This window comes from Anoplopoma fimbria, chromosome 1 (genome assembly GCF_027596085.1).
Source record: "Anoplopoma fimbria isolate UVic2021 breed Golden Eagle Sablefish chromosome 1, Afim_UVic_2022, whole genome shotgun sequence".
In the NCBI taxonomy this organism is placed as follows: Eukaryota; Metazoa; Chordata; class Actinopteri; order Perciformes; family Anoplopomatidae; genus Anoplopoma; species Anoplopoma fimbria.
In genome coordinates, this window is record NC_072449.1 from 17,920,254 (window position 1) to 17,940,743 (window position 20,490).

At 38.9% G+C, this 20,490-nt stretch overlaps 1 protein-coding gene across 1 annotated transcript; it reads left to right on the forward strand.

The window, feature by feature from the left end:
• Positions 1-3,147: 3,147 nt before the first annotated feature.
• On the forward strand, positions 3,148-20,056 carry si:ch211-235m3.5 (BICD family-like cargo adapter 1). Its single transcript, XM_054601374.1, has 10 exons — positions 3,148-3,556; positions 5,173-5,388; positions 11,398-11,517; positions 12,527-12,673; positions 13,262-13,444; positions 15,750-15,914; positions 16,542-16,619; positions 17,178-17,290; positions 17,932-18,052; positions 19,093-20,056. Exons 1-10 carry the CDS (start codon positions 3,311-3,313, stop codon positions 19,345-19,347), a joined length of 1,644 nt encoding a protein of 547 aa, XP_054457349.1. The 5' UTR covers positions 3,148-3,310; the 3' UTR covers positions 19,348-20,056.
• The last annotated feature ends 434 nt before the right edge of the window (positions 20,057-20,490 follow it).

Genomic DNA, 20,490 nt, shown 5'->3' on the forward strand with positions numbered 1-20,490 from the left:
AACTGCGCTTCCTCTTTATACAGTGTTTAATGAAAGGTCACATATCGCCTCCCGCTGGCCGGAGTATGAGGTGCTTCTATAATAATTCATTGAAAAAACACAAAACGTATGCAACAACGAGCTATAAAATAAATACAAGTAAAAAAAAAAGCAAAAACAATTTGAACTAAATTGGCAAATTATTCGCAAAGAATTGTTGAATAAGGTAAAACGACTCATTGAAATCAATTCGCAAATAACAAACAAAAAGATATGTATAAAAATAATAAGATTGCAATAAATAATAATAAAATAATAATAATTATAATAATAACAATAAATAATAATAATAATAATAATTGCAATAATTATAATAATAATAATAATAATAATAATTATAATAATAATAAAATCAATATTACTCATAATAATCACAATCATTATAATATTTATATTAATAATCATCATCATAATACACTATATTTATACATCCATCTTCCGTAACAGCACTCTTTAAAACAAGGTTCGAAAGTGCTTTCAAATAATACAATTAAAATTGAATAAACATAAAAACAATAAAAAACGATGACGAATGCTGGAAATATTTAAACTGTCACTGATACTGCACGAAAGATATTTTTTATAAAAAGTTTTACCATTATTTCATCAGTGATGTATTTACATTTGTGTCCACCAGGAGCCACTAAAGGTCTGTGATGGGCAGGAGTATATTAACTAACAACTTATGATAAAATAACACATTTACTCAAGTACTGCAGTGCAATCTTAAGGTACTTGTGCTATATGTGTATTTCCATTTAATGCTACTTAATACTTCTAAGCCACCACATTTCAGAGGAAATATTGTAATTTTTACTTCACTACATTTATTTCAGAGCTTAAGTTCAAACTTATAGGACACGACGAAGCACTGAAACAGTTATTGCTCCACCTCAACCAACATTTAAACGCTGTTAACATGTTAATGCTACAGTGAAAATATTCTCCAATACATCAGGAGCCATCCTGCATAATGGTGTTTTTTTGATTTTGATATATTATTAAAATATACTGTGTTACTGTTCTTTGTGTTTAGATAAAATTCAACCACTGCTCGCTGTAAATTAATCTTATGGATGTATGAAATGAGTAGTAGCCATACACAAACCCTACTTTGTTTATTTTCTCCCACTCTATGGATGTATTGACCTCCATCCTCTGGTCATTGATGGACGTAATGATGGGGATCTTATTTACTGTAGGTGATCCTAGAAAACCATAACATATAATGTCACTCACCATGTTTCGGCTCAGCTACATTATTCTCTTCTTCTTCATTATGACCAGAAGGTCATACTTTGGCACACTCAGCAACCTCAACACCATCACAGGTGTTGCTGATGCAGGCAGTGCAGCTAATGTTCACTTTAGGAGAGCTGGTTTTATATATATATATATACACAGACCGTGTTATTTGCAGTATTATTGTAGTCAGCAAACACTAGCAACATTTCTTTGATTGAAGACATCAACCATGTTTTTATGGTTGTCGGTTCTGCTTTGGTAGCTTCAGGTAAATGTCTTCATCACAGCTCCTGCAGAAGCTGGTACAGCAGAAAACTTTGGACTTAAGTGGTGCCATCACAAAGTGGGAGAGTCCTCTGTGGTCTGACTCAGCAGAAAAGAGGTAATTGTTATTGGTTCGGAAAGAAGTTGATATTCAGCTTTTGCCTGATACCTAATGAGACTGTGCCTTCCTGTGACATATGACTGTGTGCACACACGCCCAGGCAGACAAACACAGGTGATGCTTCATTAGCTTTGTCTGAATGTGTTGTCTCCTCTCCTCATTGAGCACAGCTTGTCGCACTTGTGGCAACAAGCCGTTCCATCAGCAGCCTGTAAACTGAACAGGAACAATGAAGACAGTGGCAGCGTGCGTCAGGATTGAGCCTCCTGCGTTTGCTCGGCTCCTGCTGCCATATGTTCAGAAGCTATGCCGCCCCTCGACAACAAAGGCCCCGCCATGCGTCAGGATGCGGCGTCTTTTATTCCCCCAACACTGGACTCTGCTCCATCAAACCTTGCGGGGTGCTGACCTTTGACCTCTAGCAAGCAGCCAGACAAAGCAAACAGACACCCCCCTTTCGGTGGACTTGTTGAGCGCTTGTTAGGTGGATGAATGAATGAAACAGTGATTCCCTCAAAGTCATATTCACTGCCATACTTCAAAATATCATGTAGGCCTGAGTTTAATATATTCTGGGCATCCTATACAATTTTTTGTTATATGTGCAGTGAAGTTCATGCAGACAGTGCAGTGTCTTAAATGTATCACTTATTTAAAAAATGATATTTACTCAATGTATTTATTGTTTAATTGGGGTGATTTGTATGTTGATTAAGGGTTGTTTAGGAGTGGATGTTGTGAAATTGAATTATACAATATTGATATATATATATATATATATATATATATATATATATATATATATATATATATATATATAGTTAATCTAAATGGATTTTCTGTAAAAATCAATTTTGAAACAATTTATGGATAAAATAATAACACATGAAAGTTTATCCTGCTAAATATTTTCTGACAGACCAAAGTCCTACTTAATAACATTGATGCAAACATAATATAAATATCCAATATTGGCATGAAACAGTTACACTCACTCTCTGAAAGTAACTTATATCAATCATATTGGTGCACTTTGTTTTTGTGTTTACATATATACAGTACCAGTCAAAAGTTTGGGCACACCTTCTCATTCAACTACTTTGAAGAATCTTTGTTGAGCATTTGTTTGTTTACCACATAATTCCATATGTGTTCCTTCATAGTTTGGATGTCTTCAATATTAATCTACAATGTAGAAAAAAATAAAAATAAAAATAAAGAAAAACCATTGAATGAGAAGGTGTGTCCAAACTTTTGACTGGTACTGTATATATGAATATGTTCTTCTATTAATACTTCCATTTTCCTAAGTAACACTTTGAATACAGGAATTTGTAACAGAGTAATTTTTACACAGTGGTACTGCTACTTTAACTGAATAAAAATACTTTCCTCCACCACTCATCACACAGGTGTTTCCATGCTCAGGTGAAGCCACGCCCCCTGGAGAGAAAACAGTCATGTGTTGGTGACAGACGGAGCAGCCTGCTGTCACTGTGGAGCGCAAACCTGCGGCTTCACACACATCCAGACCGAAAGAGCAGCAACACACCGACTGGTGTCATGGACGGAAAACTTCTTCACACACGATTATAACGTGTTTTCTGTGTCTTCTATGTGTGTTTGATTTAACTCTGGGCTATGGATCGACTGGATGAATGGAGCTTCAAGTCCAAGAAAATGGAGCTGGAGGAGGATTTCTACTTCGACTACAGAGCGGAGGAAATGACAGATTATCAAGACCCCAGTGAACTTGTGGTTGCTTTAAAACAAAAGGAGGAAGAGGTTATTTTGGCAGCCCAGCTGGGAAACGCATTGCTGCTGGAAAACCGTCAGCTGAAAGAGCAGAGCGACAAACTTCATGAGGAATACGCAGACAAGCTGGAGGTGAGAATACTCTGCTTTTATAATACAGTTCAAATGCCTCCGGGGGAAATATGTGGTCTAAAAAGATCTGACTGAAAGTGGTTGCTGCTGATCTTTGAAGTGAGAGTGTGAAAATGAAATGATACGTAAAGTCAACAGCTCTTCCAACTTATAATTTGTACCAGACTATAGAGCAACTTTATGAATAAAATGAATCAAGTATAATAATAAGAAAATCGTGTTTCACAATTCATACACACCATAGATCACAAGATTGTTTTTATTCATATAAGTGTAAGTGAAACACATCCATGTGTATGTGTCTTTATTGTTATATGTCCAAGTGACAACTTTAAACACTAAGTTTTGATAAAAGAGCAGAATTTGATAGAATAATGGAGAAAATACACATTGGTGGGGTTAGAAACAATAGTAACCGTACTGTATGATCTACAGCAGATTGTACACAATTCAATATATTCCAAAATGCATTGTAAATCAATGTAAATGTATTAGATCTCCATAGGGACTCTACTCTAAATGTAGCTGTCATGTAAACAGACAATTACCATGTAAAAGTGTTGCTTTGCTTAACTTTTCTTTGATCGGGTCCAAGCCTCTGTGCTCCCATTGTTCTCTCTTTTGTTTTGTTATATTAACCCCAAAAGTATTTCTGGCCTCGAGAAATGTCTCTACTGTGTGTGTCAGGCAAGCTTTCTTAACAGCTTGTGAAAGAAAATGTCAACCTGCTGCTGAGGAATCAAACTCGTATGACACAAACTCCTTATGTAACATCAACAGTTAACTTAATACAAGGTGCAAACTGCAGTTACGGTGTCAGCCTCAGAGATGATTCTCCAAATTTAATGAATTTCTTCCAGACAACAAATCTAACAGCAATGAAGTGAGAGACAGCAGTTGTAATGAAGTTGTCTGTTTGTAGTGAAGCTGCACAGCATCACATACCCGAGTTGGTACGATAGACTAAATAATGGCCTCATTGCTTTTCTCAGGGTGAATGATGATGATTCAGATGTTTAATCTTATCATGTGTGACTGCGACTTCAATCAGTACTTTGCAAAGTGCAATACAGACGTGACAAGGACGTATCTTCCTTGAATCAAATCTGCTAGAAAGTTAGTTTGATAAATATATATAATTGTATGGAATATAAGGCTGCCACTAATGAATATTTTCATACATGATAATCTACTGTTTTGTCAACCAACCAATTCATCATTTTGAAAATAGTGATAAATTCCCAATTTCCTAACGCTCAAGATACGTGTTAACGCTGCTAGAATATTTTTTACCATATACGACAAAGAAAAAGAATTATTTCTCAAGATATTAAACAAATTATCAAACTTGTAGACTTCTTTCAAGTCAACCAACTGATTGATCAGTTGACTTATAGGTTCAGGCCTAATGGAATATATGAAAACAGGTGTCGTTCATTCAGATTCCAGCTGTCATAGATCCGTTTTGTCACTCAAATTCAATTTCAAAACAACACGTCATTATAACATCCTGTTGCTGATAAGGAGACTTTCAAACCCTTGCTTACTATGAAACAGCCCGTGTTGAATTAACTGTGATCATGGATTGACGTTTTATCTTTTCCACCGCTGTGCAGGAGCTGGAGCAGGGCAGGCATGAGCAGCGGCTGAAGCTGGAGGGTTGCCAGTCCCAGTGGGAGAGCCAGGTGTTGGACCTGGAGAGGGATGTGAGGGAGCTGAGCGCCCAGGTGGAGCGGCTCACCCGGGCCCTCGGGGAGGCCGAGAGGGACAAGAGTCGAGCCCAGCTGGAGCAAAGCGAGCTCACACAGCGACTCAGGGAGCAGCTCAACACTGTGAGTGTCACATCTGGATAGAAGGAGTTGTTTTAGATACTGTGTGTGTTTAATGTTATTCTGTCTGAACTAGAGAAAATAGAACTATAGACCTGGGGTTCAAAGAAACTCCCTGGCTCCGACAGGTGACTGAGCCTCTGTGAAAAAAAGCACCTGAGCTGTGGATCCAAAGCTGCCGGCCCTCTGAGTCAAACTAGATAAGACGAGCTGTCACCCGACCCTCGCACTGAAACTCAATGTTCTTTGCAAAGCACTCAGGTATCAGTCTGACTCTGCAATCTGCTCTAGAGCAAGGCCAAACTCTCAGGCTGCCCACAGACTCACAACAAGGCCATGACAAAATGCTCACTAACACAGTGTGTTGATAAAGAGGGAGTTTTCCTATGAGCAGCAGAGACAGAAGTTTGAAGCTACTCAGTAGCTATGAAACAAAGCTGTTGGCTACAGGCAAATGATCCCTGCCATTGTGATCCAGAATGGAAATGATATGTAAACAAGAACGGGAGTGAAAGTTAATGCCATGATTGGATTTTAGATCCGGGACAGAGGGATGAAGAAAAGTAGGAAAAGATCTGGAAGATGCACGTTTGTTAATTTCTTTATTTCGTTGGGCAAAAATGTCAAACATGCTTTTTCCCCAACTTTATTTTGTTTTTAAATCATTGTAAAACCATTTAGTCCTTAATGGTTAAACAAAACAAGATATTTGTAGACTTCACCTTGGGCTTTAGTGAATTGTTGAAGGCATTTTTCACTATTTTCTGACATTTAATATTAAAACGTTTATTAGATTAATCAGTTATGAAAATATCATCCATTTCTGCCCTACATGAACAGTATGATCTATTAGCCCAGATCCAGTGTATTCAGTAACATGAAGTTAACTTTTAACAAAGTGCTTAGGTACATGGTGACGTAATGGACAAAACTGGCAACATACCGCTGATCCAAATCATTATCAACTGCAAGTGTTCAAACATTTATGATCTGCAGTGTTCGATCTTGAGCCCTCACTGGGAGGAAAATCAAACTGGTGACACAGTATTTTACTGCCTCTTATCAGTTAACATGGAGGAGCTGATTAGATCAAGCAGCTGGACACCCTTGAGTATGTCATGACGTGTTGCGTTACACACGGCAGATTACTTAATAAAGCGGCTCCTTGTGCTGTTTCAAAATGAACATCAAACCTGAGCGCAAGTTAAAATGGAATCCAAACAGAGTACAGCCCTCCCATGAGTCAAGGTCCGCAGAATAAGGAACTATGAATGTCTTTACCCCCTCTGCAGCCGGGCTGAAGCGCTTACTGTGGAAAACCGACTCCTTAGAAGTTCAGGAAAACATCAATTTAGATTAAAAAAAAGTGCTATCTCTGTTTGGGCTGTTCTGGGACAGGAAAGTGGGGAAAATGTTTGGCATCAGACATGGTTCACTCTGGACTGTTTTTGGTTGTAAAGAGTCAGAAGAGAGAGCGAATGTGTTGAAGGAAGAAGAAGTTCCATGTCTGACGCGTCTTTACCAGACGTTGTGAAGGGTGCTGTGGTTTCTACCGTGGTGAGTTGTGTCTGTATTTCTGTGAGTTTGTGTGTGCGTGTGCGTGTGTGTGTGTGTGTGTGTGTGTGTGTGTGTGTGTGTGTGTGTGTTTGTTCCGGCGCTCCCACAGTTACAACTGGAACAGGGGATTTTGCTCTGTGTGTCCTTAATTTGTTGATTATCTCTCAATGAATTTATTTATCAGTTTCTCAATTCAATGGCAGAATATAGGGAAAAAATGACCAACATGATGTCTACAAATGTCTTGATTTATCCGGCTAACAGCACAAAACTCAAAATATTAAATATTAAATATGCTATGATTGAAAGACTAAGAAAATCAGCAAATATTCACATTTGGGACCAGAAGACAATGTTGGTACCAGTAAATATTTGTCCAGAAATACGCTTCAGATCCTTTCTCTTTACACTATGTATCTCATTGATTGTCAGTGTACATATAATGGAGCTGAGGCGGGTTTCAGAGAGCTTGAAACACTATATCCTATTTGTGAGAGTGCAACCGGAGCATGACAGGAATCTGGAGGAGGGAGTCTGCGTATCGCACCACAGAAACCTGAGAGAGAAAGAACTAATTATGTTTACCAGCAACAGCAAAGCAAAGCTCCGATGTGAGAGGAAAGGCTTGCTATGACTCTTCATCCTGGTGCATTTGAGGAAGCGGCTGCATTTAAAAACAATGTTGACGTGTGCCAGTTTGTCACATGGTTCAGTGCTGACTGTTTAGACAGCAGCTGAGGAAAGTAGATGTTAAAGTATCAGTGAGTGCTGAGTGAGGTGAGAGTGTTTTTCCTCCTGAGTACATTATCATTCCTGCAGCTGACACACACTGTGAGAACACTGAAGTGAAGCATTAATGAGTTTATCTGGTGTTTGATGCGTGTCTTTGTTAATTCATTACTCCACTTAGTGAATGTTTAACGAGGAAATATATAAAATCAGCTTCTTAGGAGCCAGAAAGTTAGGACATTATTTACCCTGAAGGAATGAAAAATTAGATTAGCACATTTTGCAAGTTTAGTTTGACTCTTGTGTAAGAAAATTTTCACAGCCTAACCTCGTTTAAATAAATATCTACTGGATAAGAAATGCCGGACTGGAAAGGGAGTATGATTATTGGATGATAAGCTGGAAATGTTGATACTAGTCACTGTTTCTTGGCCAAATAAATCAAAAACATATACTTAGAGTTAAGTTCAGGACCTTGGTTTCGACCTGTGCTAAGTTAAATTTAGTATAAACATAAGTCTTATCATAATTTATGATAACACCAGCCTTAGTCAATATTGAATCTGAACTATCAGTTCTCCAGTAAACAAATATTAACCTTCCTCAGCTGCCCGTTTATAAGGTGCACTTTGCTAAAATTGATGCAGTCGGATACAGTCATCCAATAAATCCTTCATTTTTAAAGGTTATAATTTTCATACTTTATTCAACTTTATGGTCAGTTCTGGTCAGAGACTGTAGTGTGTAGTGCTGTTGAATTGTATCACGTTATACAGACGGGTGTTTCTATTCCTCTGTAGAACTGAAATGATAAGTCAATGAATTACTACTATTTTGATAATTGATTAATCATTACAGTCTGGCAACAGCTTCTCAAATGTAAGGATTTTTTGGGGTGAAACAAGATAGTAAACTAGATATCTTTTGGGTTTTGGATTTTTTCCAAACAGGCAATTAGTTTTTTCTGCCAACGTTTTTCTTAATTAATAATTTTGTCAAGAAAACAGTGTAAAATGCCTCTTTTCTGGTTTCAAATATCCTGTTTTTTTCCATCCAACAAAGTTATTTACTTTACTTTCATTTGTCACTCAAAAGCATACAATCCTCACATTTGAGAAGCTGTTGCCAGACTGTAATGATTAATCAATATAATATAACCCATTTCAACATCAAAATAGTTGTTGATCAGATTTTTCTTTATCAATTAATTGACTAATTGTTGTAACTTTTTTATGTAATTTCTAATGATTCATTGATTTATTGAAAAGAGAAGTGGCAGATTAATCAACCATGAAAATAATTATTAATTGCAGGACAAATATTTGGCCCCTTTTTAAGAACAAGGGTGTTATTGCTCTAAATTAAATATTTGGTGGTTTTTTCTCTCTCTCTGGTTAACAGAAGAAAAACACATTACCTTTTCACCTACTACTTTCCACGCAATGTCACATGATCACTTTCCCCGGCCATGAATCACCGCGTGTTATTGGACAACTGTGCCAAATCTCTAGCTGTGAGATTTCCGTTATTGTAAAAGGAGATGCCTGAATCGAGGCGAGCCCCATGACCTCTGCTCCCTTTACTAGCATTACGCAGCTCAAAGACAAAACGCGAGAGACAATATACATCGGGGAGAGATATAAATCTTTCATTTGCCCCTTTTGATGTCGCCCCTCATATCCCATCATCCCAAGGGAAAGCCATCTTTTCTGTGTGCTCCCTGAGGGGCTGGGCTGTAGCTGGGGTCAGCTGTTAGATGCCTCAGCGTTTGGATCGGTGGAGGCCTGAGGCTCGGGGGGGCCACGTGAGGGGATATCATCTTTGTGTCTCTACCAAATGGAGCGTCCTCCTTCCACTCCTGTTTTGGTGATTCTCAGTGGGTCGCTGCCTCTTTTGTGGAGAAGGGGCCCTTGTTGACGAGACGAGGCAGCAGTAATGACGACCCACAGACACAAACGTTCATCTTTAAGGCCTCCCCCTCCTCCTCCTCCTCCTCCTCCTCCTCCTCAGTGTGTCTGCATGCCATGTTTTGTTTTTGTCCATTAGTGCCAGCTTAACCCTTGTCACACAAACACACACTCATTTTAGACTCACATCTGCCTCACTTCCTCTGTACACTCTTACAAACACGTACACACAAGCTGTCCCCCTTTGCTTCACCCCAGTGATGTCCAAGTTTACCCTCCGCCACATTGTTGTCTAATGTGGCGTGATGATGTCACAGACACGACCAAGATGCCCTCTGCTCCATCTGCTGCAGAGGCCGGCCTTTCATCTTGTATTATTGGGCGGTGATGGGACCTGACAGGGGCCCACCAAACTGCTGAGTAAGGGGAACTGAGGGTCTCAGACCAGGACGGGAGGGTGGGGGGGGGGCGGTCCCCAAGTTTTATTCTTTTCATGTTTCAAAGTCTTGGGGGGATTGGGAGAGCGATCCAAAGATCCCCAAGTTTTATTCTTTTCATGTTTCAAAGTCTTGTGTTTGAGAGATACGTATTGAGAAAGTAGCTGATGACAAAACTAGGAAGTCCTTATATAACACTTCATATGTCTCGTGGTTTGTCAATGATTGGCTAAGCATTTCTGTTCTTTTGATGGATGAGTGATCACAGGAGTCGTGTTGCTTTTTTGTTTGTGGTTTCCAGCCGTTTTGGCTAGTGACCTCTGAAGGAAGGTGGAAGGTGGAATTTTAGATATTCTTTTTTGCCTTTCTCGCCTTTATTGGACAGTTAGACAACTAGGAGGTAGACAGGAAACAAGACCTAACATGTTGAATGTATTTCCCTACTTTAAATCCTACTTGGATTGTATGCATGTTTGCTAGCTTGCATGTTGCCTCATTCATTGCCATGACAACTGTCAATCAGTTGATCAGTGTAAAACCATTGGCAGGATTGTGCATCGTGTTGCTGCCTGCACTTTGCATTTGTGTGTGAAACAAACTGGTCAAAACCTACACAGGGTACCTTTTTCAAGAGTCAATATGTACATGTGACCCCCTTAATGCAGGTTATGGTCTTACTGTGTGAACGTGAGTTAGGGCTGTTAAACAAAAAATATTTTGCCCGCTAAAAATCCATCAGAGAAAACTATTTGATAGACCTGAGGAGCTGAAAATATCTTTATTTCAAGCAAAAGGTTGAAAAGAAAAGGTTGTAAAAAAGAAACATACTTTTGCCTTTCTTACCCCTTTAATCCTCTGGTGGCCCCTCAGATTTTATCTAAAGACCCCACTCAAGGTCACTGGGTTCCCAAACTGGGAATATTATAACCATGAGAAGTTCTTCCAAAGGCAGTTTAAAAAAAACAACATCTATCATTCTTCTTGTGCTGCACGGCCCGCAGCAAAGAACATACAAAACACATGTTCAATTTTAGTCATCTAATCCCCACCTTTCGGTCAGGTATCATATTGTGCTTCTACTCATCTGGGTGCAGATTACGGGATTTATTCCTGCTATATATTTGGCTATTTTAAGATTCAAGATTGTGGCCTCAATGATCTTAAATTCCATCCCTCAGGCAAGCTTTGTTTTGCAGTTTCAAGCAGATAAAACTGTATGATTCCACTTTTCTTGGTCAAAGTTTTACTGGCTGAGTGAACTTTGAGTAAACAAAATGCACAAAGAAGTCTGTCGTGCAAATTCAAAATCCAGTTTTTATTTTACTCCATTTGTGAATCTTATGTGTCTATGTTTTCTCTCTGGTGTGTTTTTGATCGTGTAGACGATGGAGGTGGAGAGAGCCATGTCCGGTGAGCTGCAGGTTCTGAAACAGGAGCTCCAACTAAAAGGAAGCCACAATAGGCCGCAGGACGAGGAGCTGATCAGTGCCATGAGGGAGCAGGTACTTACCGTGCCATTTACTGCATACGTACCTCTATGCTGCAACTAGACCAAAGATAATCCTAAATGTAGAAAGGATGTTCGAGTACAATGTTTCTAGACTTGAGAGCATCATGTTCTCACACAAACAGGATGACCAGAACACAAAGCACCAGCGTGTCTGTGTGTGTTTTCGTATTATATTTCCTGTCAATAGTGTTGATTGTGTTGCCAGCTGGTGCGTGTTCATGTAGTTGGTGTTACTTAGAGAAGAACATTTCGCCTGAGTTTTTGTGTGTTATTCCATTCATGAAGAACATAATGCAATACAAGGCAAAAGTAAAACATGAACATGAAGAACAGGTTACGGAACAAATGTTAGAATAGAAATAATATAAATAAAATAAACAGAAAAAGGGTACAAAGAAAAGTACAACCTAATACAATAAGAATGAGGCTATGTTTCTTACTGTATATTTATTTAAAAATGAGACCAAACTTCATAGAAATTTCGCAGATAATTATTAGTCCTTTCGATTATAGATTCAAAAGAGGCAATATCATCATTAATTTGACTCATTCAGCAAACTCAAGCTTTGTCTGAGAACCATCCTTCATCTGCCAATGTAAGTCCAAATCCTTGTTTGGATATATCTTGTGGTTAAAGAGGCCAGCTGTCTCTTAACAGTCAGGGTGATTCTGGTAATGCCTTATGCAACCACTCTTCATCACTCTTAGTTGAAGAGTAACTCATTTCCAGAAAAGAGATACAAAGGAACATTCCCACATTAAATAACGGAAAGTACCTGCTTATTTTTTTACACTTCCAACAATCTTTCGTTTTTTTCAGGGAAAGTAAAGTCAAGTGAAAAAACTTCCAAATATTCTTGGTACCTCTCCAAACACATAAATCAACATTGGTTGATACGGTGATGCGTGGGCCTAGTGGGAGATAGTGGGAGTTAGTTTTCCGAGAAGAAATAACATTTTTTTAAATCATAGTTAAGATGTGTGTTTGTGTGTGTTGTCAGGTGCTGCGTCTCACCCAGAAGGAGCAGGTGCTGGAGGAGCGTTTGGAGAGCGTGTGTCAAGAAAACACTGAGCTGAGGGCGAGTTTGGCCTCTTTGCACACCCGCAAAAGTCTGCAGGACCAACTCAACCAGCAGCACAGCCAACAGGTACACAGACAGGCAGGCAAACACACACAGACGAGGCAACACAAATAGCTCAGTGCGGTTGGTGTATAAATGAAAGGGCCTTCAATAACAAAGGGATTTTCTGCTCCCGGCCCAGCGGCCCTGGGTTTCGGTGGGATTGTGGAGAGCATTACTAAACAATCTCCTCATCCCCGTCATTGTAACTGTCACTCGCAAGTCTGGATTCCTCTCATGTCCATTTAGTTTCATGGCTGCAGGCTGGAATCTGGCACGTCAGGATTTCTCTGTTTGTGAAAATAAGTCTTGTGACGGCTTTTTAAAAAAGCACATATAATAATAATAATAATAATCAATCCTTTATTAGTCCCACAATGGGGAAATTATTTCTCTGCATTTAACCCATCCCGGAGGAGCAGTGGGCTGCGCTATGTCTTTGGGTAAAAGTATGTTTGTGTTTTCATATCCATCAATTTAATGGGAAGATTAATAATGTCTTATCTTCATCAATATCATATGTTGTACTTGTTGCTTACTTCAGATTAATGCTTGTGCCTGCAGGTTTTGTCTCAATGTTCATGTGTGTGTTCACACGCCTCCTTGTGTTTTCAGCTAGCTGGGGCGTTGCAGGAGGTGGAGGCGGCGCGTGGTCGCTCACAGCAACTGCAGGCCCAGGTGGAGGAGCTTCAGGAGGAGGTGTCCCTGCAGGAAGGCAGGAGCCACGGAGACGCCTCCCTGCTGTCCGAGCTGGAGAGCAGCCTGGAGACGGCAGGGCTGGGAGTCAGCAAAGAAGAGGTACTAAAGCAGATTCCTCTTCAGCACTGTCAGACTACTGTGTTTAAAACCTTCAAGCCAGAACAGTAGAAAGATTTGGCTGTCAGGGAAGAGAAAAAATAGGTAGATGCTCTACATGAGGTATTCCATATATATTTTTTTATAGTAAACAAATCCCATGAAAGGACAAACAGTTGTTCCTGCTAACAGAGTTGCCTCTGTAGTCAAAGTCTGATGACTGCTTCTTCTGTCCCATAGAGCTCCATTGTTCAATACTATTAAAAACACAACAACGAGCCACACTGTTGCACTGGGCAACGTGTTCCTTCATGACGTGAACGTGGTCACTTCAGTTTAGTTTGAGCCAATCTTGTAAATGGTCCTTGTACTAGAAATACACACAACAGCACCAAATGTGTATTTTTATTCCACTAAAAGTAGTTCCCACCAAATAGACTATTTCCTCAAGATATATACCAGATGTATATACACTGAATCTACATACAAACTAGTAAATTCAATATTTTCTTTTCCTGACTTGTTGCATGTTTTGTGCTCCAAGATTTATTTAGATTTATTTTCTAGTCTGTTTTGTTACTTGTTTTCTATTGAGCTACTGTAGCAACTGGGCCTGTATGAGATTATGTTTTCATGTATTGAAGAAGTTAATAAAAACTTAAATTACAAAGATGTAATATACAGAACTGCTAAAAATACATTTGTATACTTCACAAACTTTAAAACTGTTAAAAACCTTTGTGTTGTGGTACATGTTGTGACTAATAGGACTGCTTTCTCTGAGATAAGGGAGAAAGAAAAGAGAAATGGTTGTAGCTGGGAAGCTTGAATTGCAATACTGAGCTTTTGAACCCCAAATGATCCTCATTTATCAGACATATTTTATGATTAAGATAAAAAACAGTGAAGGGGAGCTCAACAACAATCATTGTCACATAAAAGTATGTTTAAAGGTCTTAGGAAATACTACTATTAACTGTTTATCAGTTGATTTCCCAGGAAATGTACTACATATATATCACTATCATGATATAAAACAATATATTAGATGCTGTATACTTGTATGCATATCAAACACTCTTAGCAGTAAATGAGAGTGTAGTTTCAAATTGTTCCTATAACACAGTTACCACAAATTCTGCAGAGTAATGGTTCAAAACAAAAGTGAGTTTTTGCCCAGAAGTAGGAAATACTCAGTTTATCTGAATAACACAACCAGCCTTGACTATGAGGCAGAGAGGCTGTAAATCAAACACAGGAATGTAAATCACAGTCCTGTGATTTACATCACAGGAATAGTTTACCTACTAGTTCAGCTAGTTTCTACTTTCCATTCTGTGGTCTGGAAGTGTTGGTTGTGGGCTCGTTCTACTGCTGCTGACAGTGAGTCACATGTTTTGTGGGAAATGGGTTTTCCTGTGATGATTGGAAACCATAATATTAAACATGTCTTTCCTGAAAGACTTGCACAGTGAGATAAAAGAGAAGTGTCAGCAGAAAAATACATTATCTTAAAGTAAAATTTTGGGAAACCTGTATACATGTTGTTGCAGAGAGAAGGACATGCTGAACAAGTTCTCTGTGTGACTTGACATGAGGACAGACAGGAGGAGGTGTGGAGGTCCTTACAATGCCAGAAAGGAACATTAGATAAGACTTGTTGCTTGTTGCTAAGTCTGGGTAGAAAACAGGAAAAATGGATTGACAGTGAAGCCAGGTCTTCTAATGCTCACTCTCTGAGTATAATGTATATGTATAACTGCACTCATGAGTCATTCACCAGGTTTCCACAATGTTGTAGAGTTTCAGTGCCTGTTTACACTGAGTATTGGAACGCATCATAGACAATCAAATGATTATTGCTTTTACTGAATGAAACTCCGTCTCAAGATATCTTTGTTGAGTAATCATGAGATCAGTATCGTCATGTGATCATTTGTGACACAAGGAAGTTAAATAAAGTGATGAGGTAATGCTTGCGCCTCCCAGTGTGTAAATAATTGATGTCACTCAAGACGCCACTTGTGTCAACAAGCGCCACGCTGAAAGGAAAAGGGGGAAAGAAATAGGCCTACCATGTTTTTGACCCAGTTTGTTGTCTGTAATATATATATATATATTTTTTATTAAAACATGTAAGCTCTTTTAATATTTTCCAGATACACAGTAGCAGTCTCTCATGACAAGTGAGAGTAACTCAACTCTTTAAACCACCTAGTTATGGCCGTAAAACAGACAGTTTATTAAGTTGATGCTCTAAACTCATAATTAAAACAAATCAACATGCCTCCTCTCCTGTTCCTCTCAGATTACACAAGAAATGGGGTCCATCCTTCAGTTACTGCTCCCACTGACTCAGAAACTGAACAGCTCGGGGAGGTCAGAGGTCGTTGATCAACAGGAAGACCTACAGGCAATGCTGCATCGGCTGAAGGGAGTGGCCCAAACCCTAGCATGGACATCCAGCCCTCAGGTGAGCCACAGAATGACTAAGTGGAGCAGGAGAGGAAACACAGAAAACAAAAGGCTGACCTTGTTCTTTGAAAACAAAGTAGGACAGGATTAATACACTGTGGCTTTTATGTCTTCTGTGTTTTTGAATAATCAACACATATGTAGAGTACATGTTCAAGACTCCCAGCTATAAAGTCTGTGTGACATTTGTGTGATCTTAGGTTGAGGAATAAGTCTGCTAAATATATAAGCTCATGCAAATCTTTTTTTTGCTGTTGTTGTGAGGACCATTTCACCTCTAAAACGTAGGAATAACTTCCCCACCTTGTTATCAGAGGTCAAATCATTTAGACATTAGGTGTGTGTCCAATTGATGCCAATGAATTGTGGGAATTGATAGGTCAATTGATGCTTTGCTGGGCCTCTATTTGCCACAAGCAAGCATATGTATACAATTGTCCAGTTGTGTCTCATGATGTTCAGATAACAGGCATTTACCATTGTAACTATATATTCCTGCCCACCCCATTCCTCCATCGGAGCACCTTGCAAATAGGCCAACACAACAGAAGCTCCTTTTTGGTGTAAATATCTGTGAAATGCACGGCAGACACCTGATCTCTTTGTTAATGTCTCCGTCCCCCAGGAGCTGAATCAAGCTTTTGTCGACAGGACGGGCGATCAGTGTGGGAATCCGAGCGCAGCACAGGAGCTGAGAGATCAGGTAACCCAGTGATGAACGAACATGTCTGTCAGGGACGAGCAGCACACAGAACGGCCCATTATTTTAGGATTTGGTTTGCATCATTACAGACCTTGCTGCTGCCACTGTAATATATCTTAGTGTCGTAGACAGATTCAGTGACCTTTCAGAGGATTTTAACTGGAGTTATATTTTCAAGTATGATTCTTTCTTCCTTTTAACTGGCAAAGGTTACCTAATATAGTGTGTGACTTAAAGAGGTTTATCACTATTTGCCCTAAATCAAGTGTGGTGTCAGGTACAATGCCCATATTAGTTCTCAAGTTACATCAAAGTGTCTTTAATTTTTATTTTATCACTCTTTGTTGTTGTTATAAATTAAAACTTGGCTCACTTTTGAAAACATTTCTTGTCCAAAAAACTCCAAGCCCTAACAACACTATTAAATGCTCCCTCTAAAAACATGTTTTTTACTACATTAGGAGAAGTGAACCTTTTTGATTCCAGAGGAAAACGTATAAAGAGATGATGTATCCATTAAGTGTTACACAGTGGTCTAAACATGTCTTCCTCCTCTAGAACGTCCAGCTGCATCAGGAAAACACTGAACTTAAACAGAAGCTGCAAGATGTGCAGGAACAGGCTGAAGTGGTCCAACAGTCCATCAGAGACCGAGATGAAGCCATAGCCAAGTGAGAAGCTTGTTTTTTTCCCCCCTCAATATTCTCCCATGACAGCAGTTGTTTGTTTATTTATTTTTTTGTAAGCCTGTAAATTTCCCCGCTGCGGGACTAATAAAGGATTATCTTATCTTATCTTATCTTATCTTATACAAGAAGAGCTGTTATATTTGATACAAAATCAATTTTGGGTGATTACATTTGTTGCAAACAGTGCTGGAAGTAGGAAAAAAGAGCCAGTACTCCCCCTATTCACACGATGGCATGTGTATCGGTCGGTATCACTATTACATTCTACAGTGAATAAAAGATAATAGGAGCTATTGGGTTCAGGGGTCCTCCCTCAAAAATAATTTCTTAAAACTAAGGAATATCACTTTGGACCATTATTTTTATTAAAGATAAAACCCTAAAGGCTTTAAGACTAAACTTGCTATATTTCAATAATTTTAAGTTTTATTATTTACACATTTAATTCTTCTGGAAATTGCTTGTGAGAAGTGCCCACTTTGAGCTCTGTTTGCAAAACAAAGAGAGACATAATTCATAGTTTTCTTATAGAAAGCTTCTCTTGCAGCCATAGTTATGAGTTTAAATTGATTCTTGTATATGACTGTGATGTTATTGAAAAAGGTTTCATCATTTCTTGGTAGGAAAAACCTGATGGAGGCCGAGTTGGTGAGAAGTAAAAACGACATGATGTCTCTCAACAACCAGTTATTGGAAGCCATCAATCGTAAACTGGAGCTGTCACAGGAACTGGAGGCCTGGCAGGTGAGATCCCCTTTTCTCTCTGTGGAGCGTTTTGTCCATCCCACTCAGTCTACTGCATCCTAAAGCACCTCAAACCATCTCTAATGCTGTATCTTTGTCCCAAACTCCCTTGGAATCTTTAAACACATCTCCTGCTGTATGAAAACCATGAATATGAATAATTAAGATTGTTAAGATCTGCTTCAAACTAAAGGTTAAGTGATCATTTAAAAAGACAGGAGGGAGGTCACGGACAGACGCAGCGATATCTCTCTCAGCTCTGTCAGTTTGGAAGAATATGAACACCAGGTGTTTCTGTCAGTCCTTCTGCTGCTGATGCACTAGGCAGAGCAGAGCCATCTGCTGGAGGTCTAGATCTCTAGCGTTTTGTTAAAGATAATGCAAATAATATTTTGATGTTAGCTGAAAACAGAAGTATGTAATTATCCTCAATTATCATGAAAAATAATCTGTCAACATATTCCTTTCCTTTCAATTTATAATACAAAATATAAAGATAAATAAGTCATAAACAGACTACAAATATCTTGTGGGAGCAGATATGAACCGATCAGCTTCTATTTCTCATTTAAAAACTGTTAGATATGCCGAAATGCAAAGGAATATTTACGAGCCCCGTACAAAGCAGATTTACTGAGCAGAATAGTTCAGAGGAAACCGGTGATGAAGGCATCAGAACACTCTTAGGACTCTATTGTGCTGTAATATATTTTGTTTTACAATTCAGTCTTGTGATTAAGTTAAAATGGCTGCGAGTTGAATCTGTGCATCATTAACAAATCTTTGTGACCATTCCTGAAATTTTTAGATTCAATTTTAAAACAGACTCAGTCCTTTCCTCACATCAGTCACGATTTTCAGCAAATGGTACTCAGACAGCGGTTAATTTGTGGGAGACTTTTTTTAGCTGTGAATAAATACAGTCGTATAACTTTACTGCATATAGTTAGCTTAAATGATATAACGGCATTGTCGACAGTTTTGAGTCACTGCTCCTCAGACTTCCCGCTGATTTCCTCTTCCTCCCCACCTTTCCTCAGGACGACATCCAGATCATCATCAACCAGCAGCTCAGGTCCCAGCAGCAGATGGAGTATCCTCAGACGAAGTCCACCTCCAACAGCATGTCCTTCTTCCGCAGGCCCAGCAGGACGGCCTCCACCTGGACACGCCAGACCTCCTCCTCCTCCTCCACCTCTTCCTCCACCTGGAGTTCAGACGCTAATCAGGGCAAAACTCAATCCCCCTGGAGGGACTGGTTAAGACGTGGAAAAGGGGCAAACAATGGACAGTGAGTGCTAAATCCACCACCTGAGTACTGAGGAGAGGATGTGTCAGGAGGATGGGTCACAAGTGCAGCTTCCAGTACATCATGTGTGATGAAAAGAAGCCATAAAGAGACTTAATTCAGCGATGAACAACAGAGCAACTGGGGACAAAGACTTGCCAAATTGGCACTTAATCGTACACATTTCACTGAGAGGCTGAGCCTTCCTAAAATATAAAATGTTACAACACTAATTTTTCACAGAATTACATGAGAGGGTTTGCTTGAGACTGTAAATAGTGTGCCTTATTTTGTAATATTGTGTACGTCTTCATGTGTGAGACTTTATATGGTATATGTAGATCAACGAAAAGTATTTGTTCAGAATATTTAATGTCACAGATCAAAGAGTGAGAGATAAGTACCAGAAAATAAGCGATCAAACAATGCATTTGTAATCATGCTGATTTGTGACTGCCCACCAAGTTTGATATGAGAAGTTAGTTTTTTTGACTTTCAGCTTTGTTCAAAAGTTAAATATGTGAAAATGTTCATTGTACAAGAAACACTGTATGTATTTGTGTACACTGAGATAGCTGTTATTTTTTACAATTCTGTTTTTGTTCTCTGAATGATGACTTGGTGCGGTATGAATCTGTGTATAGCAGTGTATACACAGATTCATTATATGTGTATGTTTTGTGACTCAATCTTCAATATTAAAGCTGCTCAGTACAAACTGGGTTGTACCTAAACTGTGTGAATGACCACATCTGGAATTATTTCATAAAACATCAAATTATCAGGTAGGTTTTGTGTTTTTGAGTGTTCCTGTTCAGAATGTTAATCTGAATTTGGGGAGAATCGGGCATCTGCCAACACATCAGGACAAGATAAGTGTTTGAGCAGTAACAAGAAACATTTAAATATCTTAAGTTAGAAAACTACAGCTCAGAGCAATACTTATTTACTCAATATGTCATACTTCTGGATAAGTAGTTGTTTTAACAGTCTTTCTAGCCTGGTCCTACTTTGTCTCACAAGAGAATTTGATCAATGAAAAACAGAATAATATGAAAAATGTCTTCATTTCAGAGTTACCGTTCAAAGAGTTACTTTACAATGTCAAAATGCAGCTCTGGCCCCAGAATGACTATGAAACTGAGATTTA